The 19,547-nt window shown below is 43.5% G+C and overlaps 1 protein-coding gene across 1 annotated transcript in view; it reads right to left on the reverse strand.

The window, feature by feature from the left end:
• NRG3 (neuregulin 3) overlaps positions 1-15,434 on the reverse strand; it is a 352,731-nt gene extending 337,297 nt beyond the window's left edge. Inside the window, exon 1 of the mRNA XM_038141232.1 lies at positions 13,612-15,434. Coding sequence (XP_037997160.1) covers positions 13,612-14,308 — 697 coding nt within the window. The 5' untranslated portion in view covers positions 14,309-15,434. The remainder of the gene's footprint in view (positions 1-13,611) is intronic.
• Between the last annotated feature and the right edge of the window lie 4,113 nt (positions 15,435-19,547).

Below are 19,547 nucleotides of genomic sequence, written 5' to 3' on the forward strand. Positions count from 1 at the left end.
CATAAGACCTCTGCTCCTACCTCTACTGTCCTGCTCTCTGGGTATTTCTGGAAGAGCTTAACTGAACAGCAGCAATGGAAGAATCAGCCCAGAACACTGAAAAGGGCATTCACAACCTCACTGCATCAGCAAAGCACAGTAGCATAGCATACATTTAAAAAATGAAATTATCAAAGACAGCTCCTGCTAGGTTTATTATGTGCATCCCCTCTGAATAACACATCACTTGCGAATAGCTGCTACATGTCCCTATTTAAAAAGTTCTACAGAACCCATCACTGAAACTTCTAAATAGTTATAAAGGCCTATGCTTTGAAAAGCTTTACCTTTGTGTAAGATTTGAAAAGCAAATATAGCAGAATATTTTAGATTTCACACCTATTGCAAGTTGAAACCCAACTCTACAGTTAATTTTGAAGATGTCCAGTATGAAATCCTCCTTTGATCACATCCTGATTTCACGTAAAAGCTCCAAATATACCATGTGTTGGTTTTTTATTACAAAACTATCTAAAGGTGTACAAATAACCCTTTCTGTGATCCCTGCCCCAGTGACTATCCACACTAGTCCCACAGTCAACTGTTCAGCTCTATGAGAAGTCAGGCATTTGGTAAAGTTGCCCATGACTTACAAAAAGAGTACCTGGAACTTTAGAGAACCATAATATTTTTATTTGCGAAACAAACTGACAGAACCACTCAGAGTCATGCAAAATATAAAATATAAAATCATTGACAAAACCCTTCTACACAAATACCAGCCCACCATTCAGTAAAAGGGGCAACAACTGCTCCAGACTGGTAGAGTTTCAGTGTGTCCCACCTCAGGCCATTTGCAGGCTTCAGCAGTCAGCTCCCTGTAGGAAACCCCATGACTGCCTGGGAACAGATATCCCACCTTGTGGGGCACACACTGAATACTCTGGTCATGAACAGGATGCCAACCTCATTGTTAATATCACCGTTAATATTCTGCTGTTACACCTCCGTGTTTCCAATCCATTTCATTATCCTATTTGCAACTGAAATATTCCCAGCTCTCCATTCCAGAGAGCAGATTGTGCCACTTAATGGCAATTAAATGCCCTCAAGGCATTAAAAAGGCTATTATCAAAACATGTTTTTCAAGCACCAGTGTAAATCATTTCATACAGGCTTTGAAATTCATAATCAGCGAGTCTTCAATGAGAATGTGAGTGTTGGGGTTGTACACCTAGGTGTTAATTCAATATTTATCCTCAGTAATAACTAGTGATACAAAACCTTTCTCTAAAATACTGAGTACATTAACATTTTAGGATGTTTACCAGTTTCTTGCCCACCACTAGTAAGTTTCTCTGCTACAGACATTGGTTTTAAACCCCAAACCTCACAGCAGGAGAAATAAGCAAACAAAACACTTAGCAAGCTTACATATTTACACTTGAAACCCAAGCATATCAGTTCAAGTTATGAAAAACATTTCAGCTAATTGAAGAAACAACAAACAACTCAAACTTCGTTGACACTGGCATCTCACTACTGGAAGGAGGTCGAAAGAGACACAGTAACAAACATTTGCCAGTTTTTCTCCAGCTGTGTTGGCTGATTTATTACAATACCTCTCCTGTAAAACTTGTCTCATTCTCCATCTGAGATTCCCTTTAATAAATGCATTTTTATTGTTTGATTTTTTTTTTTTTAGAGATCAGCATAGTTACACTTCATAAAAGTTAACTACGAGCAAATGGAGAACAACAGACTAGGCTAAGCAAGCCACTCCTTTGTAACTGTTTATTTTAAATGTTAGCTAGAGCCCACTTATTCTCACTTATCTCATGGGGTTTGGATTTGGATTAGGATCCCACCTACTCAGAGAGCATTTTGACTCTATCTATAGAAGACTACACCATACTGAAAGTGTTTCTTCTTTTTGATGTGAGATATGGCAACAATAACACTTTGGTCCTAAAATATAACAAGACAGTAATATAAAACATAGTAGTTACTAAAATTCCGAGTGACAAGTGATTATAAAGTTAACTAAAAAGATTTAAATAGGGTTGACATAATGGCAGGCTTTGGCCTAATGAGTGTCCCAAATTCAAACCTGATTCCACTCATTGCAGGACAAAAATAAAGAATTACCAACTAGAGTAAGTGGCTTGCTAGGGTGTCTCACAGACAGCCCTGCCCTCCTGTCAGACACAGCCCTGTCATTTGGGGACAGATCTTGGCTATATTTGGAGATGTATTTTTAAATTACAAAAAAAAAAAAAAAAAAAACTAAATACGTGCTTCTGTCCCTTCCACTTTAGTACTTAAGTCCAATAGACTTCACTGTCAGAGAATTATTGGAAATTATCAGACACTCAAGCAACAGAACAACCAAGGACATCAGGTACTTTCTGAAATTTGAAGCGAGACTTATATTTCCTTCATATTTTTTGAATATTCATTAATACACACCCCACCCTACTTCTCATCTGTACCTCTTCACCATGTCTTTATTTCACGAATAAGAAAGCCTGAGCTTGAGGAAAAGGAAGGGACCACTCCTGGTCTCCTGACTTCCAGTAACCAACAGTGTCAGATCTTTTACTGTCATTGAGGTTTCAACAACTTTTTGGCAGGAGTAGCAGACCAATAAGCAAGATAAACTAGTGAGAAAGAAGTCATCACTGCTAAAGCCACTTTTCTTCCTGGCGGAAGGGGAAAGCGAGGGTGATGTTTTGCCGAGCTGCAGCAGCAAAGGGCAGAGCCCCGGCGCAGGCAGGGCAGCGCAGCTCATTCACGCCTGGGCGCTGCTTCAGGGAAGGATCTGCCCCAGGCAGCAGGGGACGGCTGCTGCTGCACCCAGAGGGGAGAGCTACTGTGCTGCGGAAAGCATGAAATCATTACACACAGTAACCAACACAAAGGTGACATGCTGGGGGATCTCTGCTATTAGCTTTGCGATTTGGGGTTTTTTACGTCAGCTTCCTTGCCGTAACAACTACTGAAACTGCATGTCACATATACTTAATTTACAATCCTCCTGATTTCCTTCATTTGAATTTTGATCATCCCAACCTCTATTTAGGCAGAGTTGAACTGAACTTCAGAAGAAATTCATTATGTTTGGACTCTAAACTCCTCTCAAGGAAGAGTTCTCATGTAAAACATTCAATCTAGTGCCTGTTTGTGGTGTGCCCTGCTTCTTGCTGTGATTCTTACAGAACTGCTGACCTACAGCTCCTACTGAATACTCAGTTACACGTGACTTCCTCAGATTCTAATTCTGTTCCACAACACAAAAATATAGGAAATTTCTTGTTAAGTAGTATTTGTTAGGAAAAAAAGTTCAAGAGTCTATGCTTTCATATAGACTGCATTCATAAACAGGATTAAAAATGTGAAAAAAAATATTAAGAGAGTGTAACAATTTTAAGGGGTGGGTGATTGAAAAATAATCTCTAATTAAATAACACAAATGTAATGTGTCTAATTAATTAGATATAATCTTACAGTATCTTCTTAAAAGCATTTTTAAAAAAATAAGCTCCCTAATAAACTCACACTGCTTTTAAGCAGCCAAAATTCTCAGAGTGTGCAAATAAAACATCTCAGAAGCATTATTAATCTTTCGATCATCTAACATACCTCATCCTCACAGCAGGATCTCTTATCTCACTGATGGATCACCATCATCTCTTTAGTAAGGCATTTTATTGCTATGCCTGTCCAGCATGCTTTATTTTCTATAGGTACATCACTGACCAGTCAAGTGTTCAGTTAAAATCAGGGCTAAATGTATTTTAATTATTGTAAAATTTAAATAAATATGTGTTCTTGGTTCCAAATTATGCACTGTAAACAAAGCAGGAATGAGGAGCTCAGCAGCTCCTCAGTTTGTGTGTGTTCAGTTCATATTTATAGATCCACCTCACAGCAGCAAAGCTGTGGCTGGCTACAAATCCCCTACATCTGCCAAGGTGACAGAGGACAGCTTTCCAAATGTATGCAACCACAAGGTGCAATCAAGCCTTGTAGTGTACCAAAATACTGAAATCCAGTGAGTGCAAGTGATCTTTTCAGCCACCTATAAAATAACAACTACGGTATCAAACTCTTCTCCTCTTAAACATATCACACACTAGCATTTCAGCTTCACATATTCAGATTAAATCCAGCCATCCAAGAACTAAAACCTGTGAGAATTTCCCATTGCAGACAGATTCTTCTAAAGCCAATTTAAGCTATTAAGTTACTATTCATGCTTTTCATTTACAGCTAAGCAGGGCTCTATAAAGAACACGCTCCAGATATGAAAAGGTATTAGAAGCACTTCTTTCCCTTGGTGTGTTTGTAGGGAACAAAGCAGGGTGGCTCAGAGGTTGTGTGTCCCCAGACCAGGCCAGCATGGACACAGCTCACCCTGTCACCTCACCCAGCCCCCTTCCTCTCTAAGGCAAGGTGACAGCAAATGTTCACCCTCCCCAGTAAAAATGGGACTCAGATACCCTGTGGATGCTGTGTTTTCTCTGCTGGTTTTATGATGATGGGTCTCCAGAGCTCAGAAGGTAATCAGTCGTGGCAAAGGTACAGCCTCCCAGCAGAGGGGGTAGAAAGAGAGCCCACGGGCACCCTGAAAACCTGCTGCAGAAGCACAGCCCCAGCCAGTAGCAGACTGCAGCATTTCACCAGCACTACCTTGAGGTAATCAGTGAATCTAAAAGTGTGTATATTATAAACTCAGAAACAGCACCAATGATTACTTGCACCTGTTATGACAGTATAATTTATAAATTGTTCTGATTTCCAACCCTTATTTTTCTGACTAACATTTTTAAAGATGAACACTAATTGCAACCAACTTTATTACACTGAGATATAGCTTATAAATAAGCAGCTGACCCTGTGAAATGTGTGGTATGTTCTATTATAATAAATAATAAAATAAAGATTAAAATCTAAAAGCAAAAGAAACACAATCTGCTTAAGGAAAAAGTCATTGCTATATGTCTTTATGTATTACTTTAAGCTTTCTAGTTTTTACCAAAAAAAAAACAAAAAAAAACCAAAAAAAAAAAGAGAAAAAAAAGAAAAATAAACCCCGAGGGGATTGAACTTTTACCACTATGACCATTATGTATCTGGGCCAGAATTCAGGCTAAAGACTAATGTGGTTTAGCTACTTACGAAATAATTCTAAAAGTACCTCTACCCTTCTAAATCAGGAGAACTGACACTCATCAGAATAATCTCCTCAGTAAAGTTCCTGAACCCCCTGCCTGCCCACTGAACCCTGCCAGAGCAAAGCCTGGCAGGAAAAGCACCATAGCAGTTCAGTGCAGCTTATCTCTGGGTTTCCAACAAAACCCCTGCTTCTCTTTTGTGAATCCATTCACAGATTGAACAAGAAAATTAATTTTCTCTCCACACAACACTACTCTTAAAAAGAAAAACAAAACAAAACAACTAACAAAGCAACCCCTTTGGAAGACAATTACTGGATTGTTTTTAGCTAGTGTTATACAATCAATTCCTAGTCAAAGCTTCTGAGATAACTTAGTACTACTCTAACCCACTCAGCACTTGTCCTGTAATTCACCAGGGGAGAGGAAACAAAGATTCCCCACATTTCTTTTAATATTCAATGGTATTACTCAGCCACTGAGAAGGGCAGGTAGCTACAGCTCTGAGGCACCCTGAGCACACTACTGGAAATGCTATTTTCCTATGCACTGAACTGGGAGACAGAAGCAACCATTAGCCTTGCACAACACAACAGAGTTTTCCAGGTTAGCAACACTTTTCAGAGCAACTTTCTTGGTTTTGTTAAAATCTTGATTACATTCAGAAGCAGCACAGCAAATTCAGGCTGAACAATTTCAACCTTCCTTGTCAACCACTTGTCACTGCAGTAAAAGTAAACCACCAGCACCCTTCCAGGGGGTTAACACACCTTATCTCCATCCCTGCCTTACAAGTTCTGACATCAGTGAGAATATTCAGCTCTGGAAAAGAGGCTATTTGCTATTAATACTAATTTATTGGTTTGCTATTGCACAGTGCTATAGCCCCTCTATCTGGTAACAGCCAGCAATCAAGACTCAGTTCTTGCTGAACTAGAATCTTGAACTTTTACAGGAATGACACCGTGAAAAGAACAATGCAAAGTTTATTTCATATTTTGGTTTCAGAAAATACTAGATCTTAAAATACATCTTGCCATCCCTAATGTTTTAGAAAGCATTTTCTATCTATAAGCTTCCAGAAAAAGCCATTTTTGGCATATATCTAGCTAAGAATATAATACAGAGAAAAACTACAAAACCAGAGATTTTCTCAAGAATAATGAAAAACAAAAATCAAGAAAAGAAATGGTTTAAAAATGATGTATAAAAAGATTCATGACGCACATGTCTTGTCACAGTCTACAGCTAAGCAGCTGCAGTCCTCCAGAACACAAAGATTTTACTACAGAACTCATTCAGGCAAAGGGTTAACAGGATAATGATATATTTTTCAAGGCAGTGCTAAGAATACACACACACACACAGAGACAAAAAATGTTCTAATGGAAACTCAGTTCTAATAAGCACATTTAAATAATGCTGGCAGCTTTTAAAAAGCTGATGTACATTTAGTTACACAGGCATGTTTTGTAAGCACTCACACTGCAATCTAAGACAGACGAACCCATTTAATCACACAGATGTTCACATAAATTTGCCCTGATTCTACAGATCCACAATTCACCAAAACACAAAATGCATCACTAGCACACCCTAAACTGGGCCTATAATGTTTGCAAAACTTGGCCACACAGCAATCTCCTCACACAAAATGAAAGACTAGAAACTACTTTGTTCAGCACAACACCTACACGGAATACTATCAGGATATTTCTTCCTCAAAGCTTTACTGTAAGAGTTACAAAATGACTCTGTGAAAGGTCTGAATTTTCATACAAGCTAAAATACTGGTTAATGTTTCTATGAAGAGCATCTGCCACATTGCACTGCTAACAGGCATCTTTCCTATCAGAGGAAAATACAAGTGGCAGGCGGGGATGGGACACAACTCTATGGCCCATAGAATTGCCAAGAGATTAATTCAAATTTTAAAAGAAGAAGAAAAGCCATAAACCCAAAGACCAACAAACAAAAAGATAGTAAAGAAAAAAAGAAGAGACTTTGTAGATTTCTGTGTTGATTTTACAGAGGCCAAAGCAGAATTCAGGTATTCCAAACCAAAGCTTCAGTTTATCTTTTTACCCAATTGTATTTTTATTGGACACTGAGACTTTTCCATACTACCTGAGCTTTCCCCAAATGTTTAACTCCTGCAAAAATAAAAAAAGAAAATCACTCTGAGGAAAAAAGGTAAATCAATTTGGACTTAAGAATTGATTGCTCAACATGATAGGAAGAGAATTATACTTGAAGCTGAATAGTTTATCTCCTACAGTCGGCAGTCAACATATCCATACCAAAAAAAAAAAAAAAAAAAAGGAATCAGGAGTAATGTGTTGTAAAAAAGGCCTGAATGTCATGGAATCCTTCTATTTAAATGCTACATGAGAAACACAGCTTTGCAGCTTTGGAAATCCAAAATACTGGTCTTAGAGGACAGAAAAGACAGAATACTGGAATACTTATTCTATATATATATTTTTTTAAACATTACTAGGGTAATATTGAGTACATTGAAAAACAGAAACAACCATTTAAACAGTTAGCAATAAGCATTTAGTTAATATATTTTTCTTCACTACCTCCAAATTTCACCAGGAAGAGTCGATCCAATTAGGCATTTCTTCCATGAAAAGAACATGGAAATTTGTTAGTGCAGTTGCTATTTTAATTTTCCTCATGGCTGCTTTATTCTATCTTTTCCTCTTGAAGGCATTCTACCAAGGGACCCCTGAAACCTGTGTGACAGAAAGTAGAAATCCATTCAAAAAGCACTTGCCCACTTGTGTGCATTTACTTTCCCTGTGCTACTCAGAGGCCACCTGAACGTTCACCCTCTGTCTTGTCCAGGTCTGAAATGCCCTCTCTCCAATGAAGATGCACTTTACTCAGTGGCTTGAGTGGCTTGAGATTAGAACTTGAAGGGGAAGGCAAAAGTAAGAAAGCAGATTCATGAGCTGTCCACCTTGGAAATTCAATTGGCCATGAGAAAACACAGTCACAGTTTTGTCTCATTAAATGACACTTCCAACCCTCATCAGATTGAGGGAACTCAGTCCCTAGGAGAAAGAAAACATCTCCCTAACACAAAAGTATTTAATTGTTTCTCATGTGTTTTGTCTACTCTTGTAATGCAAAATAATAATAAAAAAGTACCTGTGCTTAATAGTAACAGAGACTACAAACCCCTACCACACAGCAGAACCTGAAAGAGACTTCCAGATTAAAACAGATGCACTGCAGCTTGGCACTCAGTCTAACTAGCTCCAAGGAAACCTCTGGGTTTCTTTTCTGAACCACACTGACTGGACAAGCACCAGAACCAAGGCAGCCAAAGACTGCTCCTGGGGTTACTACAGGCTTTGAGATCCTGATCCTCCTCAATAACTGGCACTGTGCAAATGCACAAATCCATGCTTGTATTTTGTGTTTGCACACACACGTGCTCAGTATTGCAAAGTTGTTCAACCACAAAGAAGCTCAAAAAGAAACCACTGGGCTCAGAGAAAAACAAGCCTCTGCGTTTAACAAATTTTTTTATACATGCTTGTGACCAAGTCATCCCACATGATTTTACTAGGCACTTTTCCTTGTGCAGCTTGCTTACAAAACAATCACAGGAGAAATCAACAAAACCAAACACTGGTAGTTTCAGGTACTTCCTGAAAACAATATGGGCTACAAAACTGAAAGTCAAGGCCAAATCCACAGCAGTCCATGTGTTTACTGGGCTTTGCCTTCAAAGAAATGAGTCATATGATAAATGCACTGTGCAACACTAGACAACATTCTGTAGAGACAGGTCTTTTGCTTTAATTTTTAATTTCCATTTTCTGTGGGTTTAGATAAACCATGAACATTACTTCAGCATAATCCTTTGCAATGAATCAATACACTAATTTAATAATGGTATTCTGTTGTCAACATATAATATATTACCTAATGTCCTTGAATAGATGCAAAAAAAAAATATGCCAAATAAAATTCAAGGCTTTGCTTTCACCAGTGATCACAGGTTAAATCCATGTAATGACAAACTCTACAGTTCCCAGAAGAATTTCCTTCAGGGTTGAAAATCAGCATGGAATAATTTCAGCCATATCCCTCCCACTCATCATACCAGTGCTGTGCAAGTTCTTCTAGGTCATAGGATTCCAAGAAGCACTTTAATGAAGGGAAGAGAGAAGAAATATATCTGAAGAGAATCAGTGTACATATCTGAGTGGGTCTTATTTAAATATTCCACTTCTTTATGAATTCAGTGATAGCTGCTCAAGTCTCTAACTATAAAGGAGATTAGAAATGGAAAACGGAATTAAGTCCAGTGTCCTCTAACTTAATTGAAACAGAGGAAGCAAGTTATAGCTGTAAAATATGAAAAGTAAAATAAATTACCATAATTTTTACTTCAGTGATGTGGTCCCACATCTGTGTTTGTTATTTTTACCTTGATAGTAGCCTTCCTGTCAACAAGTATCTAAGACAGGAAACACAAATCTAATCATGTCTGTGGTACCGACTGAAGGTATGTGAGTAGAAATAAGTGAGAATGAAGAAGAAGCAAATGCTCTTAAAACTTCCAGTTGTTTGTCTCAGTATTTTTTTTTCAATTCAACAGCTTTTTGAAGCATTTAAAATTGGTAGATAAGTGGCACATTAATCTCAGTTAATGCCAAAGGCACGTGCCCCACAGTCATGTGTGCTTCCCTCAATTCAGTGACAGCTCACACTCGTCATCATGCCAAGTGTTCACAATCCATGTCATTTGCTGGCAGAAAGCTTCAGAGCTCTGGGAAGAGTAGGTCTGGTTTTACTACGGTTTGGCACCTCCCACAACACCCTCCAGTTGGTGAAAACCCCGCAGTTCCATCTAAGTGTCATCCTTAATGCGAAAAAGATATTTGAGTCAGTGCAAAATAAAACAAACAGCTTTTACCAAAATGTCAGTGCTGGTAGCAGTGCATCTGCCAGATGCTTGTTACTTGAACCCATGCTGTGCATAACAATCAGTCAGAGATATGACGAGGATAAACGACTGGACCAGAAAATCTTTAGCAGGAAATCAAAGTATACTCAAGACTACCCAAAAAAAAAAAAATGGTTGCAATTGGACTTCACAAGATATATTGATTAAGTGTTCTGTAACGTCTCTTTTCTTGGTTACTATGCATTTGTTGAGCCCCACCTGCCTGACCTCAGTTCTCTGCATTAGCCTTTGGTCATATGAACACAAGAGAAACCACATTGCTATTTCATAGCTGAATTCACACAGGAATTCTTTTAAGTACAGTATCTCAATTCGAAGATAATAACATTACTGAAGAACCCAGAATACCATGAAAAATGCATATTGGAAAAATCAGGGCATGACTCTTTTGAAATGAAACCAACGGGTTGATAAAAATAAAACCTCACTAGCATGTTCCAGCCTGTTGGTTGATTTTTTTGATCTGCAGGCTGGACTATCCTTCTAAATCAGCGATTGACTTTTACACTGAGCACTGGATGAATAGGCTTAGGCTGAAAAGGCATGGTTCATACATGATCATGGAAAACACATGCAGGCACAAGATATAAAGGGAGAGATTTGATGAGTAAGTGGCTTTTGCTTAGTCAGAACCTGAAGGATCTTCATCAAGAACTTTCAAAACAGCTAACAGATAGCTTGACTTTGAGTGAAACACAACCAAGAATTATTGTCATTATGCACACCCACAAAAAAAGAGAGATTTCACAACATCTCCTCAGATGAATACACACACAGAGAAAAGCCTTTACCAACACTTATTCAGGTGGGCAATCATCAGGCTTTCTGGAGAAATAACTCCTGATTTGCCTTCCATTTTCCTATGCCCTGCTTTGAGCCCATTTTAACATGTCAAAACAATTAAATAAACTACAACACAAACCAGTATAAATAAAGATAGCTGCTTCTTTTCTTAGATGCTGTGAAATGTTAAATAACCTATGACTCCCGCCCACATATGTGCCTTGCCAAGCCAGAGGATGACACAAGGGCATGCACTATTTTGAAGGCTGGGGCATGAGATTTATCGTGTCAGATTTGTATTCACAAGGTACAACAGGATCCATGACTTTCATTTCAATAGCAGCTGGAACAACGGGCACAGAAGGAACACGCAGCTCAACCTGGGAAATTAGGATGAATTTGTTTAAAAAAAAAAAATCCTTCTCTTACTGAGAGCTATTAGTGGCAGACACAGATACTTGCTTTGGGGTCACACCATGTCAGCAGTTCACAGCACAAAGACTGCCTTTCTCCTTTCTCTCCCCTCAGTGGATACTGCAGCCTCAAAGAATTTTACATGTATCCTTAGAGATGCTCATATGTATCAGGAGAGTACAGCTGTAGGCTTTAAAAAATGTTCATATGCCCTACAAATTCAAATCCTTTTTTATGTAATCTATTTAATCTTCCAGTAATGATAATCTCTGCTATCAATGTGCCCAAACAGGGTCAATTTCTGCTGGATTTGCACTTCTTGCATTTCCATCCTATAACTGAGCTACATTTAATGAAGGGAAACACCCGGCTGTAAAAGGTATTATCAGGCTCCCTAAAACAAAAAAATAGTTAGGAAGCTCTGCAACTGCCAGGAACATTTTAAGATTGTGGTTTTTCTTCTTCCTTTGTGTGTCTTGCATAGAGGAGAGTCCTGCCAGCTGAACATTATTTATTAATCAGGACATTCCTGCCTTCTATACCTTGTAAGGAGACAGCCTAGAGGGGCGGAAATTGCTGTGGATTTCTCTTACATATCCAACGAGACAGAAAGGGAAGAAAGGAAGAGATTTCAAGGGAGCATTTAGACCCCGACAGATCCCACCTGGCAAGCCCAGGCAGATACACACATCACAGCAGTTTGAAGAACCGTGTAGCATATCTGGTTGAGAGGATTGAGAATAGACATATGGGTTGGAAATCTGGCTTCATTTGCTGTTTTGTTTTTAAGAAGTGCCCTATACAGCTCCCCACACCTGAGTGAAACAGGCACTGAGCTCCACAAAAGATTTTCCTTCTGGTAACTTCCAACTACCTTAGGTTCTACCTACAGAACATACAGGCTTGGACACACCTGTAAGGGCTGCTTCTCCCTCAGTAACTGTGGCACACACAGGCAAAACGAGTTATTGCCTTGTTAGCTCTTCTGATTTAGTGACAGTTTCATTCCTAACCATTCCCAGCCATCCACCACCTGCACACCCACCCAGCCACCCATACACATCCAATTTGCTGTTCTTCTCCCAATTTTGTCAATTCACAAGATCAGCTTGCGCTGCCTATCCTCTCTGCCCCAGTGCTTATCAACAAATAGATTTCATAGACAAAATAAAGTTCATATTGCTTTCCAACAAAATCCTCCAGCAGAACACCCCTACAGTAGCATACAAAAGGGGAGCCCTGGGCTGTAAAAGGGATTCAACCGAACTGATGTTCCCAGCAGCAGCAACTAAGAGTTAATGGAGGACACCCGGCTTTTCACTACCTCTACTGCATCCAAGAAAGCGCAGAATACTATAATACAGTACAACTGAGCATTTCACTAAATAGCATCGTGCAGAAGTTCTTTTGGCAAGGATTGCATTTGTCCTAAGTAACCTTTCTGAGAAGCTGAAAGTTGATGCACCCAGACCAAACGAATTTTCAGCTTTAGCCCGAATCCTTCGGTTTGTGCATGGGAGGGTGGGAAGAACCAGCCACCAAGCATCAATCGGAGAACTAGCCCCCTCCTCTGCTTAAAAAAAAAATAGTCGGTTACGGCAACACGGTGCTGTGGCTACACACGGGAGCCGGCAAAGGGCTGGGATGGGTCTGCATATCCGTGGGGTGCCCCGGGCTCCTTCCTGGCGGATCTGGCCGCAGCTCCTTCAGGAGCCGGCCGCTGGGACGGAGAGAGCATCCCTGCGGAGCCCGCCCTCGTTTCAAGGGAGGCGAGGGTGTGGGAAGCCAAACTCCGTCACCAGCAGAGAAGCACATGCACGGTCCAGCCCGCACCTGCTGAAGACCACTCTCTCCACGCTGTCCCTTCCGGGGGGGGTCATCACTGGTCCCTCTCGCTCAGACACCCCCCCAGCATCTCCTAAGTACCTTTCACGACCAGCCTAGAAGGGGAAAAGGGGGGTCTGCATCCTTCCTAAAACCACAACTAAAAGCAGTCTCCTCAAATGGCTGCTCTTGCCTCAACATCCATCACACAAGCAGGGAACTTGACGGGGGTAAAAAATGGGGCGCAAGCAGGGAAGGGAGAAAGAAGCGCAAACTTCGGAGCTCTCCGGCTTCCCGCACGGCAGCTACCGCACGGGAACGACACGGCGGCCACCGACGCATCGCCCCGGCCCGACCCCGCCGGCGCTCGGCCAACGCCGGGTCTGGACGGGGCGAGGCGCGCACGGAGCGGCCCGAGGGCGCGGGGCGGCGGGCGACACTTACGGGTTTTGGGGGTCGTGCTGGCCTCCGGCGTGGTGGTGGTCGACTCCTGGAAGGGAGACAAGGTCCAGGACGGCGCCGAGTCGTGGACGTAGATCTTGTAGGAGGAGGTAGCGTGTGCCGCAGTGGGCCAGGCGGGCAGCGGCGGGGTGCTGGGGGCGGCGGGCGGCGGCCGGGCGCCGCGGCCGGCGGTGCCGGGGGGGCCGCTGGCGGGCGGCGCCGTGTGCGGCGACACGGGGTGCCTGGCCGCGGTGGGCCGCGGGCCGCCCCGCGCAGGGCCGCGGGTGCCGGGGGGCCGCGGGGGAGCCCGGCTCATGGTGGTGAGGCGGGGGCTGACACGGCTGGGCGGCCGCGGCGTGGCGGCGGCGGTGGTCTCCGCGCCGCGGGGGGGGGCGGTGGGCTTGGAGAGGAAGAAGGGGTCCTGCCCCACGCCCTTGGCGTCCATCAGCTCGGTGGGGACGTACTCCTTGACGGAGCCCACCACGATCCACTTGAGCAGCATGAGGCTGAGCCCCAGACCGATGAAGCCGATGAAGAGGGGTACCACGCACAGCCACGTCTGCTGCCGGTTCCAGACGATGCAGTCGCTGCAGCGCAGCTCCCGCGGCGGCCCCCCGGCCCCATCCCCGCCCGGGCCCCCCGCCGCAGCCGCCGCCTCCGCCGCCCCGGGCGCCGCGGCGCCGGCAGCCCCCTCGCTCATCCTAGGGGCCGTCCGCAGCGCCGCCGCGGCCCCGGGGCATCAGCGCGCCGCGGCTGCCGGCGGCATGCGGCGGAGGAGAGCGGAGGGGAGCGCGGCGCGGTGCGGAGCGGGCGGCGGGAGCGCCCCGCTCAGTCACGCCGCCGGCACGGCATGCCCCGCGCCGCGCCGCCCCGCGCAGCCTCCCGCGGCCGCGGAGTCAGCGGGACGGCCGCGCCATCCGCCGGGTGCCCGACTCTAGCGCTGCTCGCTGCAGCCTCGTCGCTCTTCTTCTTGTCCCTCCGCTATAAGGTTTTTCTTTGCTTTTCCTTTTTTTTTTTTTTTTTTTTTTCCGGGTAATAAGTCGCAGAGATCAGCCTCCTCGGTTAATTTATTTTTTATCCCAAGCGTGCGGCTCCGGCGACGTGCAGGTACATTCCTTCACATTCACGCACCTTCTCGCCTTTCCTCTCCCCTCGGGGCTTGGGGGATCCTTTCTTTCCGTCTTTCTTTCCTTCCTTCCCTCCCCCGCCCGCTCGGCTCCTGCCTATGCCCGGCCGCGGCGCAGCAGCATCCCTCGGCGGCTCCGCGGGGAGGCGGCGGCGCGGCGCAGCGCACCCGCCACTCCGCGGCCCCGCGGCCAACCCGCGGCCGGCGCCGGGCCAGGGAGGCCGATCCGCGGGCGGGGCCCGGGGCAGGAGGCACGGCTCGGCACGGCTCCGCGCAGCTCCTCCGCGCCCGCGCTAAGTCCGGCTCGGCATCAAAACTCCGGCGAGGATTCCCGAAAAAAAAAAAAAAAAAAAGAAAAAAAAAAAAGAAAAAAATTTAAATAATCCACACACACGGAAAAAAAAAAATAAAAATTAAGATGAAACCCTGGAGGGAAGCGGCAATGACCCAGTCGGCAAAAAAATATACGGATCCGGCAAGTAAATGGGCACGCAAAGGCAGCTCCTGCCAAGCTTGCAGCTTCGGCTCGATTGTGTATTCCTCTGGCAGCGCCGCGGAGGCAGGCGAGCGCGCACCGAGCAAGGCGCCTCCCACCAAAGCCTAATGGTGGTTTCTTAATGCGCACGAGATAAATAAATGATCCAGGCAAACCCCTCGGGAGGGTGTATGCTACGGCAAACGGAGCCTAGGAGAGGAAGGAAAAAGGAAAGGAAAGAAAAAGCTGAAGGGGCGGGGGTGCGGGGTGGGGGCGAAGCTCCCGAACCCATCCTGTGCTAGCGATCCAGCAGGCTGGTGCTGCATGGCAGCAGAGACCTGTGTGCAGGGAGCGGTGCGGGGTGCGTGTGCCGCGGGGGTGGAGACACCTCCGCCAGGGAGCCCAGCGACGGCCAGGGCTCAGGACAGGGGTTCTCCCACCTTGGCGCTATCCGACAGGTATCAATTGGCAGCATTTTGTTGCTCTTGTTTCTAATGGGATTCTCTGAAGAAAAACGAAACAAAACAAAGCACGACAACCCACCACACACCTGCAACAAAAGGACGCTCCCTGCAGCAGCTGGGGAGAAACATGGCACAGCACCATACTGAGGTTGCCAGACAAGTTTGGATATCTGAACTACTCTGGCTTATTTGGTCTACACCGAAGTTGAATTCCCAAGTTCAACGTAGTCAACAATGGGGACTTTCATTATTGGACGAACATTTCATCAGCTAGGGTGGTCACTGAAGGGTTAACAGCCGTTTACCAAAAGTGGCTTAATCCCCATTTTCAAAATTTTAGAGAATGCTCTATACAATTATGCATGTACAGATGTTTTTAACCGTTTCGTCTGACCTGTTACCTTATTGGTGTCGTTTTCTGGTATTGATGCATAGCTATCATTTCCTTAGTCACGTATTTAAGGGTATTGATATTTCTACAGGATAAGTGGGTGGAAAAGTTGGAAACAATCTGTGAACTGCATTTGTTCTGTGTATAAAGAGACAAATAGATAAATTATTGCAACTGAAACATACCTGCTTGATTTTTTTTTCTCCAGAATGAATGTTAATACCATGTAAATTACCAATACTACATTAACTAAATATCTAGATTCTTGTCTCTTCAAGAACTCCCTCTGGAGTGTAGAAGCTCCGCTAAGATAGTTCTGTGCTAACAGCCATCAGGAATATCTGTGGAAGTGGTTTATCAGGTAAAAGTAGTATTTAAACACTTAACCCCCCCCCACCTTTGGCATTGGAAAACATTGGAGAATTTAGGGGTTTCTACTCCTTTAGTGAAGAGGAAAGAGGATTAGGAAAAGCACGTAGAAAGTGCACATCCACAAATGGATGCCAAACAAGGTAAACAAATGAGAAAGATGGGGAAGTCTTGCAAATCCAGGGAATCTTTTCCACTGATTTTATGGAAATCTGGACCCAGGTGCTTTCAGTCGTGAATGCGTGTCCTACAAAGTTCTCACCTTCCTTGTAAGCTTGGAATACCTTCGTCCTGCTATTTGCTTTGTGTTGCCTTTACAAATATCCTTTAGCTCCTGCCTCTTCCATAACCATATTGCAGTTCACTAAGCCCAGTATGAATCACTCTGTTTTCATCCTCAAATAATTTGTACGTGCTTCTTGGAAGAACAAAAATGTTTTACAACACTTACATGACAGAGAGCTTTTATTTTTCCTCACAACTATGTCCTGAACTCCTTCAGAGTTTCATAAGTCTCAACTGCACTTCTTCACCCACTAAGATTTTCAAGATATCAGCTCCTAAATTTTGCAATGGTTCTAATGGAAGACATGAGGATGTGATACCATTAAGATCACTCAAGTGTAGCCATTTGTTTAATATTGGAGGACTTCCTGTATTATTAGTAAAGATTTCCAGGCTTCTTTTCTTACAATTTCCTTTTCTTATTGAAGGGTGACAAACTATTCTTGAAATTGATCATGGAATGCTTTCAGTGTGCCTTACTTGAGTGAATTACTTAAAACCAGCCATTACCCTGATATGTTAATTAAGTTCCTACCAATGACTATTAGCCTCTAGAAAAAAATTCTTTGGTCTAAAAATATGAAATGGATCTTGATGCAAGAGGCTTCCTTTAACCTCATAGTAAATGCAAATGTATTTCAAATAGGTTATCCTACAGTTAGGAAAAAAAAAGTCATCCATCTAGACAGACACCTTAATGAAGGCAATGTCTTCCTGTAATAACTTAGTCATGAGTTAAAATGCTATGATGTATACAAAAACACAGTCTATGAATGCTTTTAGGTTATTTCTCTGTCCTTAAAAATTAATATTCAAATCATAATCAGTTTCTCAAATCAGCCCACTCTTGTTAAACTGAATCTGTTCCATGCATTAATTCTAATTTACGTAGGTATTTGGTAGCTCTCACTTGCATTTCTTCCTACTCATTTTGTATCATAGCCCAACGCCTTTACTTTTTCTGGAAATATGTTTATCACGATCAGAAAACAATATGTAATTTGTTTTTCTTGACTTTTCTTCATAATATGCAAAGAAATCTGTAGTGTCTCCTTGAGGACATCTGTGACTGGAGTGGATTAAAATTACTTATCTATGATGGAGTCAGAAGTGGTATTTTCTTAAGGACTGGTGTGACACATGTAACAGGTACAGCAGTTATGCACGAATCCCTTTGTTTATCACAGGAGGTTCTGCTCTGGCTGTCAGTAGGTATGGCCCAGCTAATGGTTGTGCTACAAGGGTGCTGTTCCTGCTTGGCTTCACTCATGCCTACAGCCATTATGTCAAATAATGAAATGTAATGGGTGAGTTAAGGGAGTTAGATTATTGTTTAACTGTTATCATGGAATCGGATCTAAAAACCTCAGGATAACTATCTTTGGAAGAGCCAACAAAAGCAGCAGAAATTCAAATTTGAAAAATCCGAGCCATGAAACGGAGGTACGTCCATTTCAGCATGTAAACAATATGCATGTGGGATGCCTATATCCCAGTCCTGCATGCACACACAGTTAAAAGCCTTTCTTTCCTCTCCAGCTTTACAAAACACTGAAGACATTCCTTGTTATCCCATGTAAGTATCGTCTGAAGTTTTGAGCAACAAAACCTCCAGAGTTACTTTGCTTTATGGTGTAATCAGCCCCTGAGAGCATAACCAGTCTAGAATTTGTGAGTTGCTCCAGCACCCACCTCACCTGCTGTTTTCTGGTACTTCAGCAGGTGGATGTGGTGAATAAAACAGAATTTCCCAAAGGATGCCTGAATTGGGGCTGGTTATATAAATAGGTGTTACGCTGCTTCCCAAACTAGGGCATTTAAATATTCTTTACCTAATTCTTCCTCTTAGCTTTCATCCAGCTCAGCTACATCATACAGATCTCTAGTGGTCAGCTCACAGGCAGGGAAAACCTTGCTAGCTTTTGTCTGAGGTCAGCATGTGTTGTGATGCACTAGATTGTTATTTGGATGCTGCACTGGGTGTTGTGTTATACAAATGTTTCCCCCCTTCCCTCAGATGGTTGTTCCCTTGGTACGGTGGTCTGTCCCTTGCAGCCCTTCCCTTCGCCCCTCCTCACTGGTGTCCCCTTGGCTGTGGCCTTCCGTCCCCGCCTCCCATTCCGTGGGTATAAATGTCCCTTGGGTTTGGAGCTCTTCCTCTTTCTTCACCTGGAAACCCTACGATGTAGATGTCCCCTTCCAGCTAATAAACAGGACATCGGAACCATGTGGAGAAAGAGCGCTTCTCTTCGTTTACTTCGTCCATGTAGGATCCGTGCGGGCTTAAATCCTAAGCTAGCCGGGGGGATTTACAGCCCGAAACCCACGAGTTCCTTCAAGCATGTAAGTGTATTCCCTGTTCCAGGTGAAATGCACAGCCAGCATTCCACCAATGCCATTCTCCAGAACTGGAGTGCTCCTCCCCATGCTGATTGCTAAAACAGCCACTACACAAGACAGACCAAGCTTTACTCAGCCATCCTCAGGGGAGTTGGGCTAGGGACCTGTTTGCAATGTGGTACCTAAAGTATTCCTTTGAGTTCTTACACGGGGTGTCAGGAGTTCTCCTGGCGCCCAGGTGCAACAAGTGAGAAATGCAGTGCAGAGCTGCACAGCACAGCAGCCATTTGAGATGTGAGCAGCCTGCTCGATTGCAGTGTCAGTCTCAGACAGGTGTGAGATGAGTGACACTTCATTTTGGGTTAAGGAGAGGCTGCTCTCCCTCACTGCAATGTAAACTCTGAATAACAACCCCGTGGCTAAATTAATTGGGTAAGAGAGACCTATCCTGTCACACAGTGCAAGTGTGTTGGTTCATCCTCAACAGCC

The sequence above is a fragment of the Motacilla alba genome, chromosome 6 (assembly GCF_015832195.1).
Source record: "Motacilla alba alba isolate MOTALB_02 chromosome 6, Motacilla_alba_V1.0_pri, whole genome shotgun sequence".
In the NCBI taxonomy this organism is placed as follows: domain Eukaryota; kingdom Metazoa; phylum Chordata; class Aves; order Passeriformes; family Motacillidae; genus Motacilla; species Motacilla alba.